Genomic DNA, 13517 nt, shown 5'->3' on the forward strand with positions numbered 1-13517 from the left:
CTAGATAAAAGGTATCACCCTGAGCAAGACACATACCTTTGTGGTATATAAAACATGTGCTGCGGAGGGGGTTTGTAGAGAACTCCTTCATACACAGGCCACAAACCACTTAAAATTCTGAAGAGTGAACTCTTTCCACAGCCATTGGGTCCAGTGATTAAAAGATTCATCCCCTCCTCGACCTGTAAAGAGGAGGAAAACACAAAGATGTTACTATGCAATGTATGTGGCACAAGACAGTCTAAGAGCCCTAAGAGGGAGTTACATGAGCATTTATATCAAATTATCAACCCATTTCATTGATTACCTGCACATATTCATGCAACTATACTGGAAACAGTGGCTTTAGATATAATATGTGGGCTGAGATAATGAAAATAATTTCTATTATGTCTGAGTGTCTCTATAAACTACACTGATTATTACAGTGTCAATTATTATTAATATTACAGTGTCAATACACCACAATCAGAATCAATTATTCTAATGCAGATTAGGTCCAAGGGTGTTAACGGAGCACTGAGCAGCACTGTGCCTACCTCTGATATCAACTGCAGCAATGGGAGCCTATCAAATTATTCAGAACATTTACTTCATATTGCCTTTTCCCACTTAATTACCTGTGTTAGTTTGGCTATAATCCACTTTTTTTTTACTCATTTGAATATTACCCTGAGTATATATGACTGTATATTTATGCATAATCACAATGCTATTGTCTGTGCTTTACAGAAATATATTGACTGTTATATTTTCTTTGTTTCTGTCTCTTGAGCCAAATGAATAAATATAAATGTCTGCTTGACCAGACATTTATATTTATAAAATGTTATGATTTTACAAATCTGAAATTCCTACACTGAAGTCATTGCAAGTTTTGCTATAGCTAGGACCCTTTTCACCTAGTTCCTAATTCCTACACCACAGAGGTGGCAAAAGGAACACTGCTTTAGCTAAATTAGAAGACCTGCTGGAACTGTTCATGTTAGTGTTCTGACAAATTCAGCTCTTTTTAAAAGTAGTAACACCTGCAATGGAATATCAGATCAGGATACATATGGGAGTAATTCAGTAAAGGTCATTCATTAAAATTGTGAGCAGGTAGCAAGAAGTATCTGAAATAGGTTTTTAAAAACAATAAAGTTTGTACTGAGTAAATACTCCCCACCTGGGCTTGTGAGCAATGCTGTCAGCTGTTAGCCAGCACTGCTCTTTGTGGCGATCAAGTGAAACTACAGATTTGATTTTTTCACTGTTGCTGTGAACTCAGACTTTTAAAGGAGCCTGTGTGAGTAAAGCATCCCAATTCCATTGAAGTTAACTAAAGATGGATGCATACTGCTACATTCACCTTTGAAAATCTCAGTTTGGTTTTTCACCTGGCAAAAGCACCAGAAATCCTCCCTTCTCTTTCTTTGAGCAGGATAAACTACATATGTCTGCCTCTATCAAGCTACTATGCCTACCTTTCTGGACTTTCCCTTTTATCCATATGCTCCTCCAAGTACTTAACATAAGGTATATGAATTCTGTGCTGTTTATGTTAATGTGATGGCAACAATCAGAAGATTCTTGCATATCATCTTACTTTGAAGTTTAGTCTGGAAACCACCACATCGCCATTCGGAGTAATAATAGGAACATTTTCACAAATAATTCCTTGATCAACATCAATTACTCTCCCTAGAAAGAAAAAAAATAAAAATTAACAGTTTGCAAAGCCTTCCACTAAGCAATGATTTGTGACAGTTTCTGTGCACGGCTGAGAAGTACAGACTGGTGTTTGAAACAGCTCTCTTATGTGCTCCAGTGGAAAATCTGAATAATAAATCTTAGCTACTCAGAAAGACACTGTCAGTAGTAGCCAAGAATGTGCAATGAATCCTAAATTTGATCATAAACATAATGCACAGTATGCATCACAAATATATGATGCACTATAAAGATGTGTTCATTTAAATTCTACCTGTATTTACTATATTTTATTTGAAACAGCTGTTTAATACCAATCAATAAAAAAGTTCAAGGACAGCCTTAGCCATGGGCAGACCAGTGAACCTTCTTTTGAGGATTTAATTAGAAATCACTACCAGCCCTGAAAGTTGGAGCACATTTCAGTCTCCTCCAGCAACAAAAGCAAAAGAAAAAAAGGTTTAATGGCTTGCTTCCATCTCTTTTTGATGCCACAGACACTGCAAACGTGTCTTGTAAGTATTTGCAGAAGATCATGTAACATTTCCATCAGGTACATACACTTAGTATTTCAATTTCTGGTAAATTTAAATATGCAATCTCTATCAGACATTTGGATACGCTGTAACACAAGGACTTCGAAATAAATTCTCCTGGAAACAGTAAAAAAATGAAACTAATTCTAACTTCTCAGTCGCCTGTTAACAGACTTCTCTAATAGAACCTGACCCCTTGGGTTCCTAGACAAATATCAGAAATTACCTTTACAGAAAAGATGCAAAGGAAGAGATTTCTCTTTGTATTAGAAAGCTGTTTATTTACAACTTAGACTACTCTGAACAAAGAAAATGTAAGTAATGCAAAGCTGAGTTATCATAAAAGGCTCTGGTAGCGTTTCCTTCAGTTAAGGTTAGTTTTACATTTTCCATATAGAGGCTCTATTTTCAATTGCTTGCAACTTTGTCAAACTATAACAACCTGGGCAAAAATTTCTGTGCCATGCAGCAGTCCCAGAATTCTTTTTTTCCCATAATAAGTTTTACTTAAAACAGTTCTGTGGTGTCCAGTATGAGATTATGGGGAAAAAAAGTGTTTTGCTGTTAAAAGAAATTACTTGGATACAGTGGAGACACTGTAGTTAAAATAAATCTAGGATAAAATACAGTAAGCTAGTAAGCATTAAGTATACTTAATTCTCATTTCCTTCACAGCATTTGATTGCAACTTTAGTATGCTTTTAAAGTATATTTATGTGTAATCAGAAATACAATTTGATAGTATTTGTACAAGATGTACAAAATCCTATTTAATTTTTTAAATTATGAATTATTAGATACACTATAAAGCAGAATTATTATCATATTCATATTTTCACATTCTTACTGACAACAGTAAATACAAGGCACAAAACAGACATCGGTTAGTTACACAGACTTATACTGGATGATTCAAAAGGAAATAAGTATTATATGTTCAGAGTCACTGGGGAAGCTGAATATTAAGATTTTTCTTTTCTAACAAAGCAGACACGTGTACTTTTATCCACACACAAATCCACTATTCAGGGATTTCTGAAGTATCAAGACCAAAACAAAGGAGGAAAAACACTATTACAACAGGACTTGTCATAAAAAGTGTGGAGCCTGTGGCCTAGATTCATCTGGCCTAAATTCTTTTTAAATCCTTGTGCACAATGCTTGGTCTTGGCTAGCTGCCTCTGAGAGCTACAACCACTCAAGAACAAATGCTAGTCACCATGGCTTAGGAGGAATTCAGACTGGATGAAATGTAGTGGAATGAAATCTTGGGAAAAGGCTGCAGAGAAAAAAGGAGGGGGGTTTATGTATACTAGACCAAAAGGGAACATAAACAACACGCCTGCATATCTGAACTGTATTTGGGATTCGTTTTATCTATCTAAAAAGAGTCTCCAAATTACTTTGTTGCTCCAGGAACTACAAACCTTTTCTCATGTACATGACAAAATGCAACAGTTATAAAATGCTATTTCTTTTACTGTCAGCCAAATATTACCAAGATCTACAAAATTAAGACATCAGCTATTTCTACACCTACCCACCATGCTGCATCAGACTGTTTGTTGTGAAGCACCTTGTCAGAGGACCTTTGAGAAATCTGAGCTGAAGGGCAGCACTGTTGAAATTACTGCAAGTAGTTATTTCATAAAGAGCCCTTTGGGGTCCTTAACTCTACTGAGGCTTAAGTTTCCAAAAGCCAAAGGGAGGGAATGAGGCTTTTCAACATCACAGAGGGGAGCAGCAGAAATGGTCTGTTGGGAAAGTGAGGATAAAGCCATTGCAAAAGCTGCCTTTAAGTACGTCAGACAGAAGCTGGATGCAAGAGGCAGAGAGAGGCATCACATAATGGAGCACGGCAAGAAACAGATGTACACAGTAAATGCCCCAGGGACGGTGGAGACAGAAAGATAGTGGCACCAGAAAGATACAGGAGAGGGACAGGAGGGAAGAGGTTTATGCTGATCATTTGAGAGGTGAGGACAAGGGTGAAGTTGTTTTTTCAGTTGAAGATTCCCACTAAATTACGAAAAAATGAGCACGGGCTGAACTTTAATCATTGAAAACATAGTATTTTTGTCAAAAACTACTGAACCAATCTGTTCTTTCCTTCTGCCTCAAACAAAATAATGTGATCTTTGAAGTGAAAATGTTAGTCCCAGCTTTCTGAAAAAAATGAAGTGTCCAAGGGAAACAGGCACTGTCTGTGTAAGAATAATAATATCACCACCATCAATAATAGCATAGTTGAAACGCCTTTTTTGTTTGAAGTTTTCACAGAAAAAAATTGAGTCATTTTGTGTATAAGAAAAGCATACCTTAAGGACAGAATTACAAGACAGCAGGAGGTTAAAATGAAAGGTAACACGGCCTCTGTGGTATTTAGGCTGAGAGGTAGATTAGTTGTAGAAAAAACCTCTCTGTTCACTCCTGTCCCACTGCACCATGCCTCCCTCCCATCCCCTGGGAAACAGACACAAATATGAATTAATTACCTTTGATTTCTAAGGGCCCATCAATGTGTAACTCTGCTTTATCTTCATTCTTGCTGTTGTTTACAGACCCTTGAATAACAGCAGTTCTTTTGTAGATGCCTCTCTTCACCTCATCAAAGACTGAAAACATGTTGTAGACACGGGCAGTGTATCCTGCTAGCTCAGTGACCTGAGAAACAATAAATGCCTCATTTCAGTGATACTCCACAAATTCTACTAACCAAATGTTTGGTCAAAGATCAACAGGATCAACAAAGCATCCTTCAACACCAATCCATTTTCATTCCTCAAGATTCTGTGCTAACCCATATGCCACTCATAGCTGCTACCAGCCAGCAGAAAGGACAGTTTGATTTCAGCCAATGTAAGCTATGATAGCTCCAATAAATGAAGAGGTTGCAGGGACTGATCTTTTTTGTGGATCAGTAGAGTCTTCAAGCAGCAGAGAATAGCTACTAACACATCTGAAAACAGATAGCCTGTCATACAAGAGATAAACAAAATTTCTGCATTTTCCAGAAAAAAATAAAGGTCCACAGAAGTGAGAAAAATGGCATCTACAGTTATTTATGTTTATTTCCTTTTTTTTCCTGAAACCTCCTGTGGGAAAAGTGTGCTTTTCTGTGTACAAGAGAAGCACCAGGGTATCCTAATTTAAAATACAGTACAAAACAGAAATTATTCTTCTGGCAACTGCATGCTGCAGCACCAGAACTAAATCTGAGACCTTGGATTAGAACTGGGAGTTTCTAAGATGGTGAGGTCTCTTAAAAGGCTTTCTCAATTTTTTTTTTGGTCCTTTTGTCACAATTTCCACCTGGTAAAGACAGAAACAACAGATCCCTGAACCTAGTAACTTACTATTCATGAGCAGCAACACCACCAAGAGCTCATAAAGAACTGCCTCCATCTGCTGGCAGCGAAGAATTAAACCCAGGCCTCTTATTATAAATTAGATGGATTTAAAAGGATTAATTTTATACTAAATGCATAGAGAAAAAGAAGAATAGCAACAAAATTAGATAAAGATTATAAAATCTTTAGCTTGCTGTGGTTAAATACATACACTCCATGACTGAGATCACCTGTTACAGCATACATAATTCCAACTTTAAGCTTCACTATTTGTGCCAGACTCAGAAGTGAGTGCTAGTTCTAGCTACATAGCCATCACTCCATTGGAGGGTGATGGAAAGAATCCTGCATGTTACAAATGAAACTTGTACCAGCTGTGCTCCACAAGAAACATAACTTGTAGTAAGTTTCTAAACAATGACCCTACAGACTCACTTTGTCAAAACTCTAAATACTCCCACCTGAACAGTTGACTGCAAAGAAAAGTCGAGCCCTCCTCCTCTGCACGCTGAATTACATTGTCTTGAAGAAGGCTGCCCTGGTGGATCAGGTGGGCAAGAACTGGAACTGCACTACCACTTGAAGTGGGTTGAAGTACACTGTCCTGTGGAAACTGCCCGAGTCATGAAACGGGAATGACAATGTGGTTAAAGCGCTGCCGCATCTCTTGAAGAGAAGTGTAAATGTAAAATTAAGATGGAAATTCATAGAATTGGTCTTGTTATAAAAAAGTGAGTTTGTTCAGTTCTTCTACTATGTGGTGGATATTTTTGTTTCCAAAAAATAAACCCCCAGAGTTTCTAAGTCCTCATGTACATTATATAAATGACTTAAATGTTGAAAATACAATAGAAACTACATCAGTGTATAATAGGTTATCTGGTAGTATCTTTAGAGCAGAGGCCAAGCAGGGAAACAGCTAAAGGAGCATAGGTCAAAAACCATAGCCCATTAGAAGGATTCCTTCTGAAAACAGCACAGACTCTGGCTTTGTCAAAGTCTGTATCTGAAGGCACCAAACTACCCCACCTCCTCCAATTTACAAAGCTGTAGCTATTATGGCTGGATTCCAAGTAACAGAATCCATAGTCTTTGATAAGCTGCCTAGTTAATGCATGCCTCCTCACACTGCACTGGGAAAAGGGGTTCCCACCAAAGGGCCAAGCAAACACCAATTAACGAATGCAGAACCAACATTGAGAAGGAAATGTTGAGGAGAATAACAGCACCGTCTCACTTTTCTTTGGCTTAACAGCTGGCACCTAGAGAAATCCCCAAGAGACCACAGATGGAAGCCCAACTTTACTGGAATTTGGGTAAGGATCTGAAACCATATCTCTAATCTTTCAGATGAACATCCTGTACTTCTAGAATATTTGCTGTCCCAAAGTGGATTTTTTCCTGCTAAAATTTCTTTACTTTGCAAAATTACTTAAAACTTAGCAGGTTCACAAGATACTGAAAACAGCCTCACCATTTATGTAGACAGGAAATAACTATTCAATTCTCCCTGTGTTTCATACAAAACATGATTGGAATAGGCTGCTTAGAGGTGGAGATGCCCCATCCCTGGAAGTACTCAAAGTTAGGTTGGACAGGGCTCTGAGCAACCAATTGAAGATGTCCCTGCTCATGGTGGGGGAGTTGGACTAGAAGACCTTTAAAGACCCTTCCAATCAAACTATTCTATGATTTTATGACACTTCCAAGAGAAGTGGAGGCAGACAGCCTGAACTCAGGTCTGTGCTCCAAACAGAAGAGGAATTTGAACCTTTATCACTCACATTCCAGGAACTTCTATCACTCTCTAATGGCACCTGAACACAAGTATTAAAACTTACAACCACGTGTTGCACCATACAGGCAGCTGTGTACTTTAGACTCTTCATTGACTTAACTCTAAAGATCAAACTACCAGTTCAAAGATCTCCATGGATTTCTTTGCAACAGAATCTGCCTTTAATTTTTTTTTTATATTTTTTAATAAAAAACTTTACAACTTTTTTTATATCTTAAATTAAAAGTAAATTCTGATTTACTTTTTTCTCTACTGTTTCACATATGACAGATGTACAGCACCTCTTTGTATGAAGACATAATCCTTTCAATAGCATCTGCTCCAGAGATCAGCAAGTTTCGTGATGTAGTAAAAGCTTCTGTTCTTTCACTAACCATTGCCTGTTTCTGGCCATCTTCCAACTCTAAAAGTAAAAAAAAAAAGTTTTCTGTTAAAATATTCTGCTTAAAATTATCTCTACAAATTAAATTACTATTAGAACGTGAGCTATTATAGAACAGCTTTTAAATTAAGAAAACCTTAGCTCTATAAAGACAATCTTTCAAAAAGAACTGGTGAATGTAACTACTGTAGATAACTTGGTAACAAAGAATAAGTGGGAGCATATGGAATTCATCTTGTTATGCAAAACATCCTATTCTCTTATACTATGCACCAGGCATGGTTTAACTACACTGATGCAGCATTCCTCCTTAAGGTAAATGCAGAATTTACTGACGGCTGATTCCAGCACCCAGGCCAGCTCATCGAGCAGGAGTTGAGAGACCTCTACAAACTACTGCAACAGCTAATTTAGGGGTATTTGAAAAACTAAAATTATATAGGATTTGTGAACATTTCACAGTGCCAAAACACAAGCTTTTATATCATATATGATGTTACTTGAACTTTTTGTCCAAAATATTTTCCACATGGCTGGCCTGCTGCATTTGAAAGAACTGTGTTTTAACAAAGCAGACAGACTGTCTCTGTTTCATACAGAAACTAACATTTCCATTTTCATCTTAATTTATGTAACTTATATATATATATACTTATTTTATAAACAAAGATAAATGTTTACTGTGCTTAGAGAAATCAAAGTCTTGGTTCCAAAAACAGTTACTCTGCAAAAACTGATGAGAGACTCAACATTTGGAACACCAATGATTTAACACAAGAAGAATGAGAAGTGTTATCAAGTGGGAATCTTGGCTTTACCAGCTGATTTCTTCCCTGAAATATGTAACAAAATTAAAAATTTCAGTCAGAAATATTACTGTTAAAAAAGATCCTTTTTTCTTATTATTGAAGAATATTTTTTTTTTACTTTTTTTTTCCCCTTGAAGAAGTGGACAAAATCTATTGCTTTACAACTGTAGTCTCAAGTCTGGCCATGGTACCAGTTTTGTGCATATCCCTGACTCTGTTGATACATCCCAAAGTAGTAAGTCCACTACCTCTTCCTTCAGATGTGAACGAACTTGTCTCTGATCTGCTGAGGCACAAAGCACTGTTTTCCCAGGCATGTCAATGGTAATTTCAGGTATGCCTGATTCTTTGAATACCTGTAATACCTCGAACTGGTCTTGACAGTGTTGTCAGTATTATGTCTGCCACTCACCATTATGTTATGCCTCAGGACTCCACAATAAAACCCATGTTTTATCAGTTTAGGTTGCTGCTTTACAACACGAGCCACTGCTGCGTCTTTCTTTTCTCCCACATTTGAAATGTATTTATCAAAAGAACAGTCATGGGTAACAGGAATGTTATTTAGTTTAGCATGAATACAAGTCCTTTTTTATTCATGCTCTAATACCAAGGAGATATTTACAACATGTGGTTAAATGCTCTTTTTCTCGATTGTACTCATTCCCATTCTAGCAGAAAGACTCTTATCACTTTTTCTGTTGTGCTGATAACCTTCACTGTGAGGTGAAATGCCTTTGTACAACCTCTTCTGTTTGGAACAAGACATCCTGATATTTTTGAAGCTGTTCCCAGGATGTCAGCCAGGGTCCTGATATAGTGCCCTCCTGAGCCACGTGATGGGCAGCAGCTCAGACAGCTGAACACCCAGCCGTGTATCAACACAACTGCAAGTGAGCTAAACCATGTGGGCACTGCCTAAAGTCATCCCACAGGTCACATCAAGCCTGTCCAGTTGGACAGTCCTGATTTGGAATATAACTACCAAGAAAAAAATATAACTACTGCACAGAAAAGAATTCACTCCTTTCCGATTAAATGTATCCAACTTGGAACTGATCCTTCCACAGACATCATAGGATCTGTGTTTAAGGAATCCTGTGGAATTCCAATACATTCTGTGGTATTAATTGTGCACAAGGAAGCCTGTTGAACCAAATTACCCACTTGTCTTTCACTACTATTCCTTAATTACCTTTCTTTCTGTTCTCTCTCCCTTTTTAAAATTTATTTATCTTTTAAAAGTATCTGCAATAAAAACACTACTTGAGTCTTGTTTCACTTCCAGGAAAGTTGTGACAGGACGTCAAAAATTATACCATCCTAGTCTGGAATTTGAATTTCACCTTCTCTTTGCCCATGGAGTCAGGGAAAAACAGCGGTTCCTAACAGGTCAACAGTAAGAGAAAAATGACCTATAATTACCTTTGATTACACTGTGGTTTATGGAAGGAGGAGATAAGCACTCTAGGAAAGTTCATAGTATCATTTTGTAAATGGAGATGCTGCAAACATCAGCCTACCATCCCAAGAGTAGCTAGTGAAAAAGGATGGCAATTAACATTGTAATCTTGTGTGACACAAGGATCCTCTAAGTCCTGACTTCATACTGTTTATCAGGCTTACGCTCAAAGTTGAATCATTTGTGTTGCTCTTTCCTCAAGCATAGCTGACTTGCTATGCTTGAAAGTTACACACAGGATAGGGATGTTGTAATAAAGTCTGTGAAAAATAAATCAATATGAGTGGCATTCAGGGGAAGTACAGTCTTTTGAGGAGATGACTTTAAAGAAACATTTAGAAATTAAGAAAAAAATGTATTACCGCCATCTGCAAATCCCGTTGCAGTAATGATGGGCACAGCGACCATAATCATACCACAGCTACTCCAGACATACTTCATCAGGAACTGCTCTATCATGATGTACCATAAACGTTTGGACAAAATGAGATTCATTTGATCTGTCAAAGCTTTGTAGCTTTTTTGCAGCTGTTTCAATTCTACCTACAGTCAAAAAAATAAAACATTTATACAATGCAACAAAGATGCACATGTCATATAAGATACATTCACATATGCACCTGAAATAATCCAGCACCCAGAGCTGTGACTTCTGAATCACATCTGCTACATGGTACTTTATTTTCACCCTACTGCAGTCTCACAGCAAAAGTGCACAGCTTTACAGAAGTCAGTGCACCTGCTTCTTATTTACACCATCTTATTACACTATCTATCGTCCCTCGATAGAACATTGGCAGGTTTTCAACTCTTTTAAGATCTCTGATATATACAAGAACAACATAGAAGGCAGTCACAACAGCAGCTGATTCTAACAACCATAATAAGATTGATGCCACATCCTTCTAATAAAGCTGCAGCTGTAGAGTTTCACAGCAACTGAAACTCATATTGGGCAGCGTTTGGGGATCAATTATCTCCGGTGACTTAAAGTTGCAGAGCTGATCCCTGAAATGCAAAGCTGCTTGTTTTTGCAAGAAGTCTGGGAGAAGAGAGAACTATCCCAAGAGGTTTAACAAGTCAAAGAGAGTTGCAAGTCAATATAGTATGTATTCAGCTCAAGCCCGGATATGTGGGAATTGAGAAAACGTTTAATTTAGCTACACTTAAAACATTACGATAGGCAGCTTTTGAGAGTAACTGTGTCTACAAAAATAAACCATTTACCTTATATAATCATTGCTTGGACTCAGAGAGTAATACTTCAGGCTGGTTTCCAGCTTTCATTTTCACCTTACATGAAACAAGTTTTTTTTCCAATTGTGTTTGAAAGGTATTACAGCCAAAATCCACTTCTAATAAAAATATGAAGAGTTTCTTAATCAGGTGGCTTTAAAACAAGCTACTAGTTTATGTAACTATGATTGCAGAAGTACTGTACTTAAGCTATTTTAAGACTCTGATGACTACATCTTTGCTTAGCTATGTAAAAGAGTGTCAGAGGTTGTAGTGTGCTCTGAGCTATCACAGAGTTTTCCCCTAGACTTTCTGGTGTACCCTGTTTGCTATTTCTGCAGTATTAAATCTGGCAGTTCATACAAATGGGTGGGAAAAAAAAAAGGCTGGGAAAGTTAATCAGAATGGACTGGGTGGGGGAAAAACAATAACGGAGATAAATTTTCTGGAAAAGCATAAGATCCAGCTGCAAAACCGGAATATTGTCAGAGCTCAAGGGAATTTGTGATCTGCTCCCCCCAGATACTGCTTATGTGATGGCATTTTCCTAAGAAATGGGAAGTGCTAAGCTGTAAACAGGTTTAAATGTCAGAGGGACCCAAAGTGCTCAGGGAGGGCAGCAGGGAAAGCGTGGGTCTGCTCCGGCACTGCGAAAGTGATCACAACACCCTCCAATTTCTCTCCTGCTTACCTTGTGCCCTCGGTAAAAAGCGATCTCTTCCACGTTGGCAATGATGCGTGAATGTATGAAGCGCAGGTAGCCCTTCCTGTGAGCCTCCTCGGCCACCAGCTTGCCAAACTTGGGCGAGCAGGCTTTGAGCACACGGGCCGTAGCGTAGACGACGAGCCCAGCCAGGACCGTGGGCCCAATGGGGTTGGCCCCCCGGGACCGCGCTGTGCGGATGAGGGTGTAGGAGGTGAGCACAACATCCAGGATGGGCTTGGTGAGGTTGGAGTAGAGGTGTGCCACAGACTGCGAGAACATCATGATGTCCTCGGTGAGAGACTGGTCGGGGTTGGCCAGCCGCCCGTCCATGCTGATCACTTTGTAGTAAGTCTGGTTGGCAAAGTAGGTCTCATAGGCGTGATCCACCAGGCGCGTGCGGAAGGCGAGGGCCAGCTTGCACTCCAGGTACCGTATGGTGCTGTTCACGAAAGTGGCTGGGATCGCAATCATCAGCCATTTGATTAACTTGAAGATAAAGCTCCTGGGCTGTTTTTCCACGATGCTCTTCACAATTTTCCCATCGAGGGCGGCCACATAGATAGAGAGGAAAGTCCTGGACACCAGAGCGAACGAGTGGAGGCAAAGCAAGCCCAGCTCGGCACTCACCAGCTTCGGGAAGAACAGCTTGCGGAGTTCCAGCAGCTGCCTGAAGAATTCCGCGTCCACGGCCGGGGAGGCTCTGCCCCGGCCGCTGGCGCGGTGCGGCGCCGCCTGGCCCCCCTCATCCTGGGAGCCGCCTCTGCCGCCCGCCCGCTTCACGCGCCCGCGGATGATGGGGTAGAGGATCTTGAGCCCGTACGCCGCGGCCAGCAGGCACGCCGCCCTCTTCGCGGCGCCCGTCCTGCTCCACTGAACCCGCCGGGCCGCCGCATGCAGCATGTGGGCCATCCTGCCCGCCGGGCACCGCTACGCGCCGCTCCTACCGCGGGCGGATCATGCCCAACGCGAAGGCCGGTCCCGCCGGGTCTTCATTGGGGCGCTGGGCCCGGCCCGCCGCCGGCCGCTCTGCCGTGACAGATGCCGAGTGAGCGCTGCCTCCCAGGGGAGATGGTGCCTTCAAAGCGCGGCGCGTTGCACAACGCAGCCCTGCGCGGCGCAGCCCGCCCCGCCGACCACCATTGGCTGCGCCGCGCGGGGCGGCACCGGCAGCGGCCCGGCTGCCCCGCACGGCCGCCGCGGCCGCACCGCTATAGCTCGGGGCGCGGCCGCACCAGCGCCGGTAGCGGCAGCAGCTTGAGTGCCCCGGAGCTCCGCCCTGCCCCGCGTTCGCGGCGGGTCTCCCGGCGCTTGGCTCCAGCCGCACCTCTGGTCCCCCGGCGCTCGGCCCTGCGGCGCTCGGCCCTGCAGCGCTCCGGTTCGCCCCTGGCTGCGTCCGCCCTTTCCTTCCGCCTGCCCTGCAGAGCAGGCGCCGCCTCCGCCCCCGGCCCCGGCCGCGGCCTCGCCAGCGGCGCGGGGGGAGGAGGGGACGGCGGTAGCGGGGAGAGCGCGGTCCCCGCGGCAGCCCCGGCGGGCAGCGCGTCACCCC

At 41.3% G+C, this 13517-nt stretch overlaps 1 protein-coding gene across 2 annotated transcripts in view; it reads right to left on the reverse strand.

Annotated features, from left to right (window-relative positions):
• Positions 1 to 13034, reverse strand: part of ABCD2 (ATP binding cassette subfamily D member 2) — a 45665-nt gene extending 32631 nt beyond the window's left edge. The window contains exons 1-6 of one of the 2 annotated variants that reach the window (XM_064656296.1): positions 11957 to 13034; positions 10392 to 10572; positions 7658 to 7779; positions 4724 to 4892; positions 1589 to 1683; positions 37 to 182 (exon numbers count right to left, since the gene is read on the reverse strand). In XM_064656296.1, the coding sequence (XP_064512366.1) occupies positions 37 to 182; positions 1589 to 1683; positions 4724 to 4892; positions 7658 to 7779; positions 10392 to 10572; positions 11957 to 12880 (1637 nt within the window). In that variant the 5' untranslated portion in view covers positions 12881 to 13034. Of the gene's footprint in view, positions 1 to 36; positions 183 to 1588; positions 1684 to 4723; positions 4893 to 6039; positions 6199 to 7657; positions 7780 to 10391; positions 10573 to 11956 lie in introns of those variants that run through there. The other variant, XM_064656297.1, reaches the window with a different exon arrangement.
• Positions 13035 to 13517: the final 483 nt, after the last annotated feature.

Source organism: Pseudopipra pipra, chromosome 5 (assembly GCF_036250125.1).
Source record: "Pseudopipra pipra isolate bDixPip1 chromosome 5, bDixPip1.hap1, whole genome shotgun sequence".
NCBI classification, from domain to species: domain Eukaryota; kingdom Metazoa; phylum Chordata; class Aves; order Passeriformes; family Pipridae; genus Pseudopipra; species Pseudopipra pipra.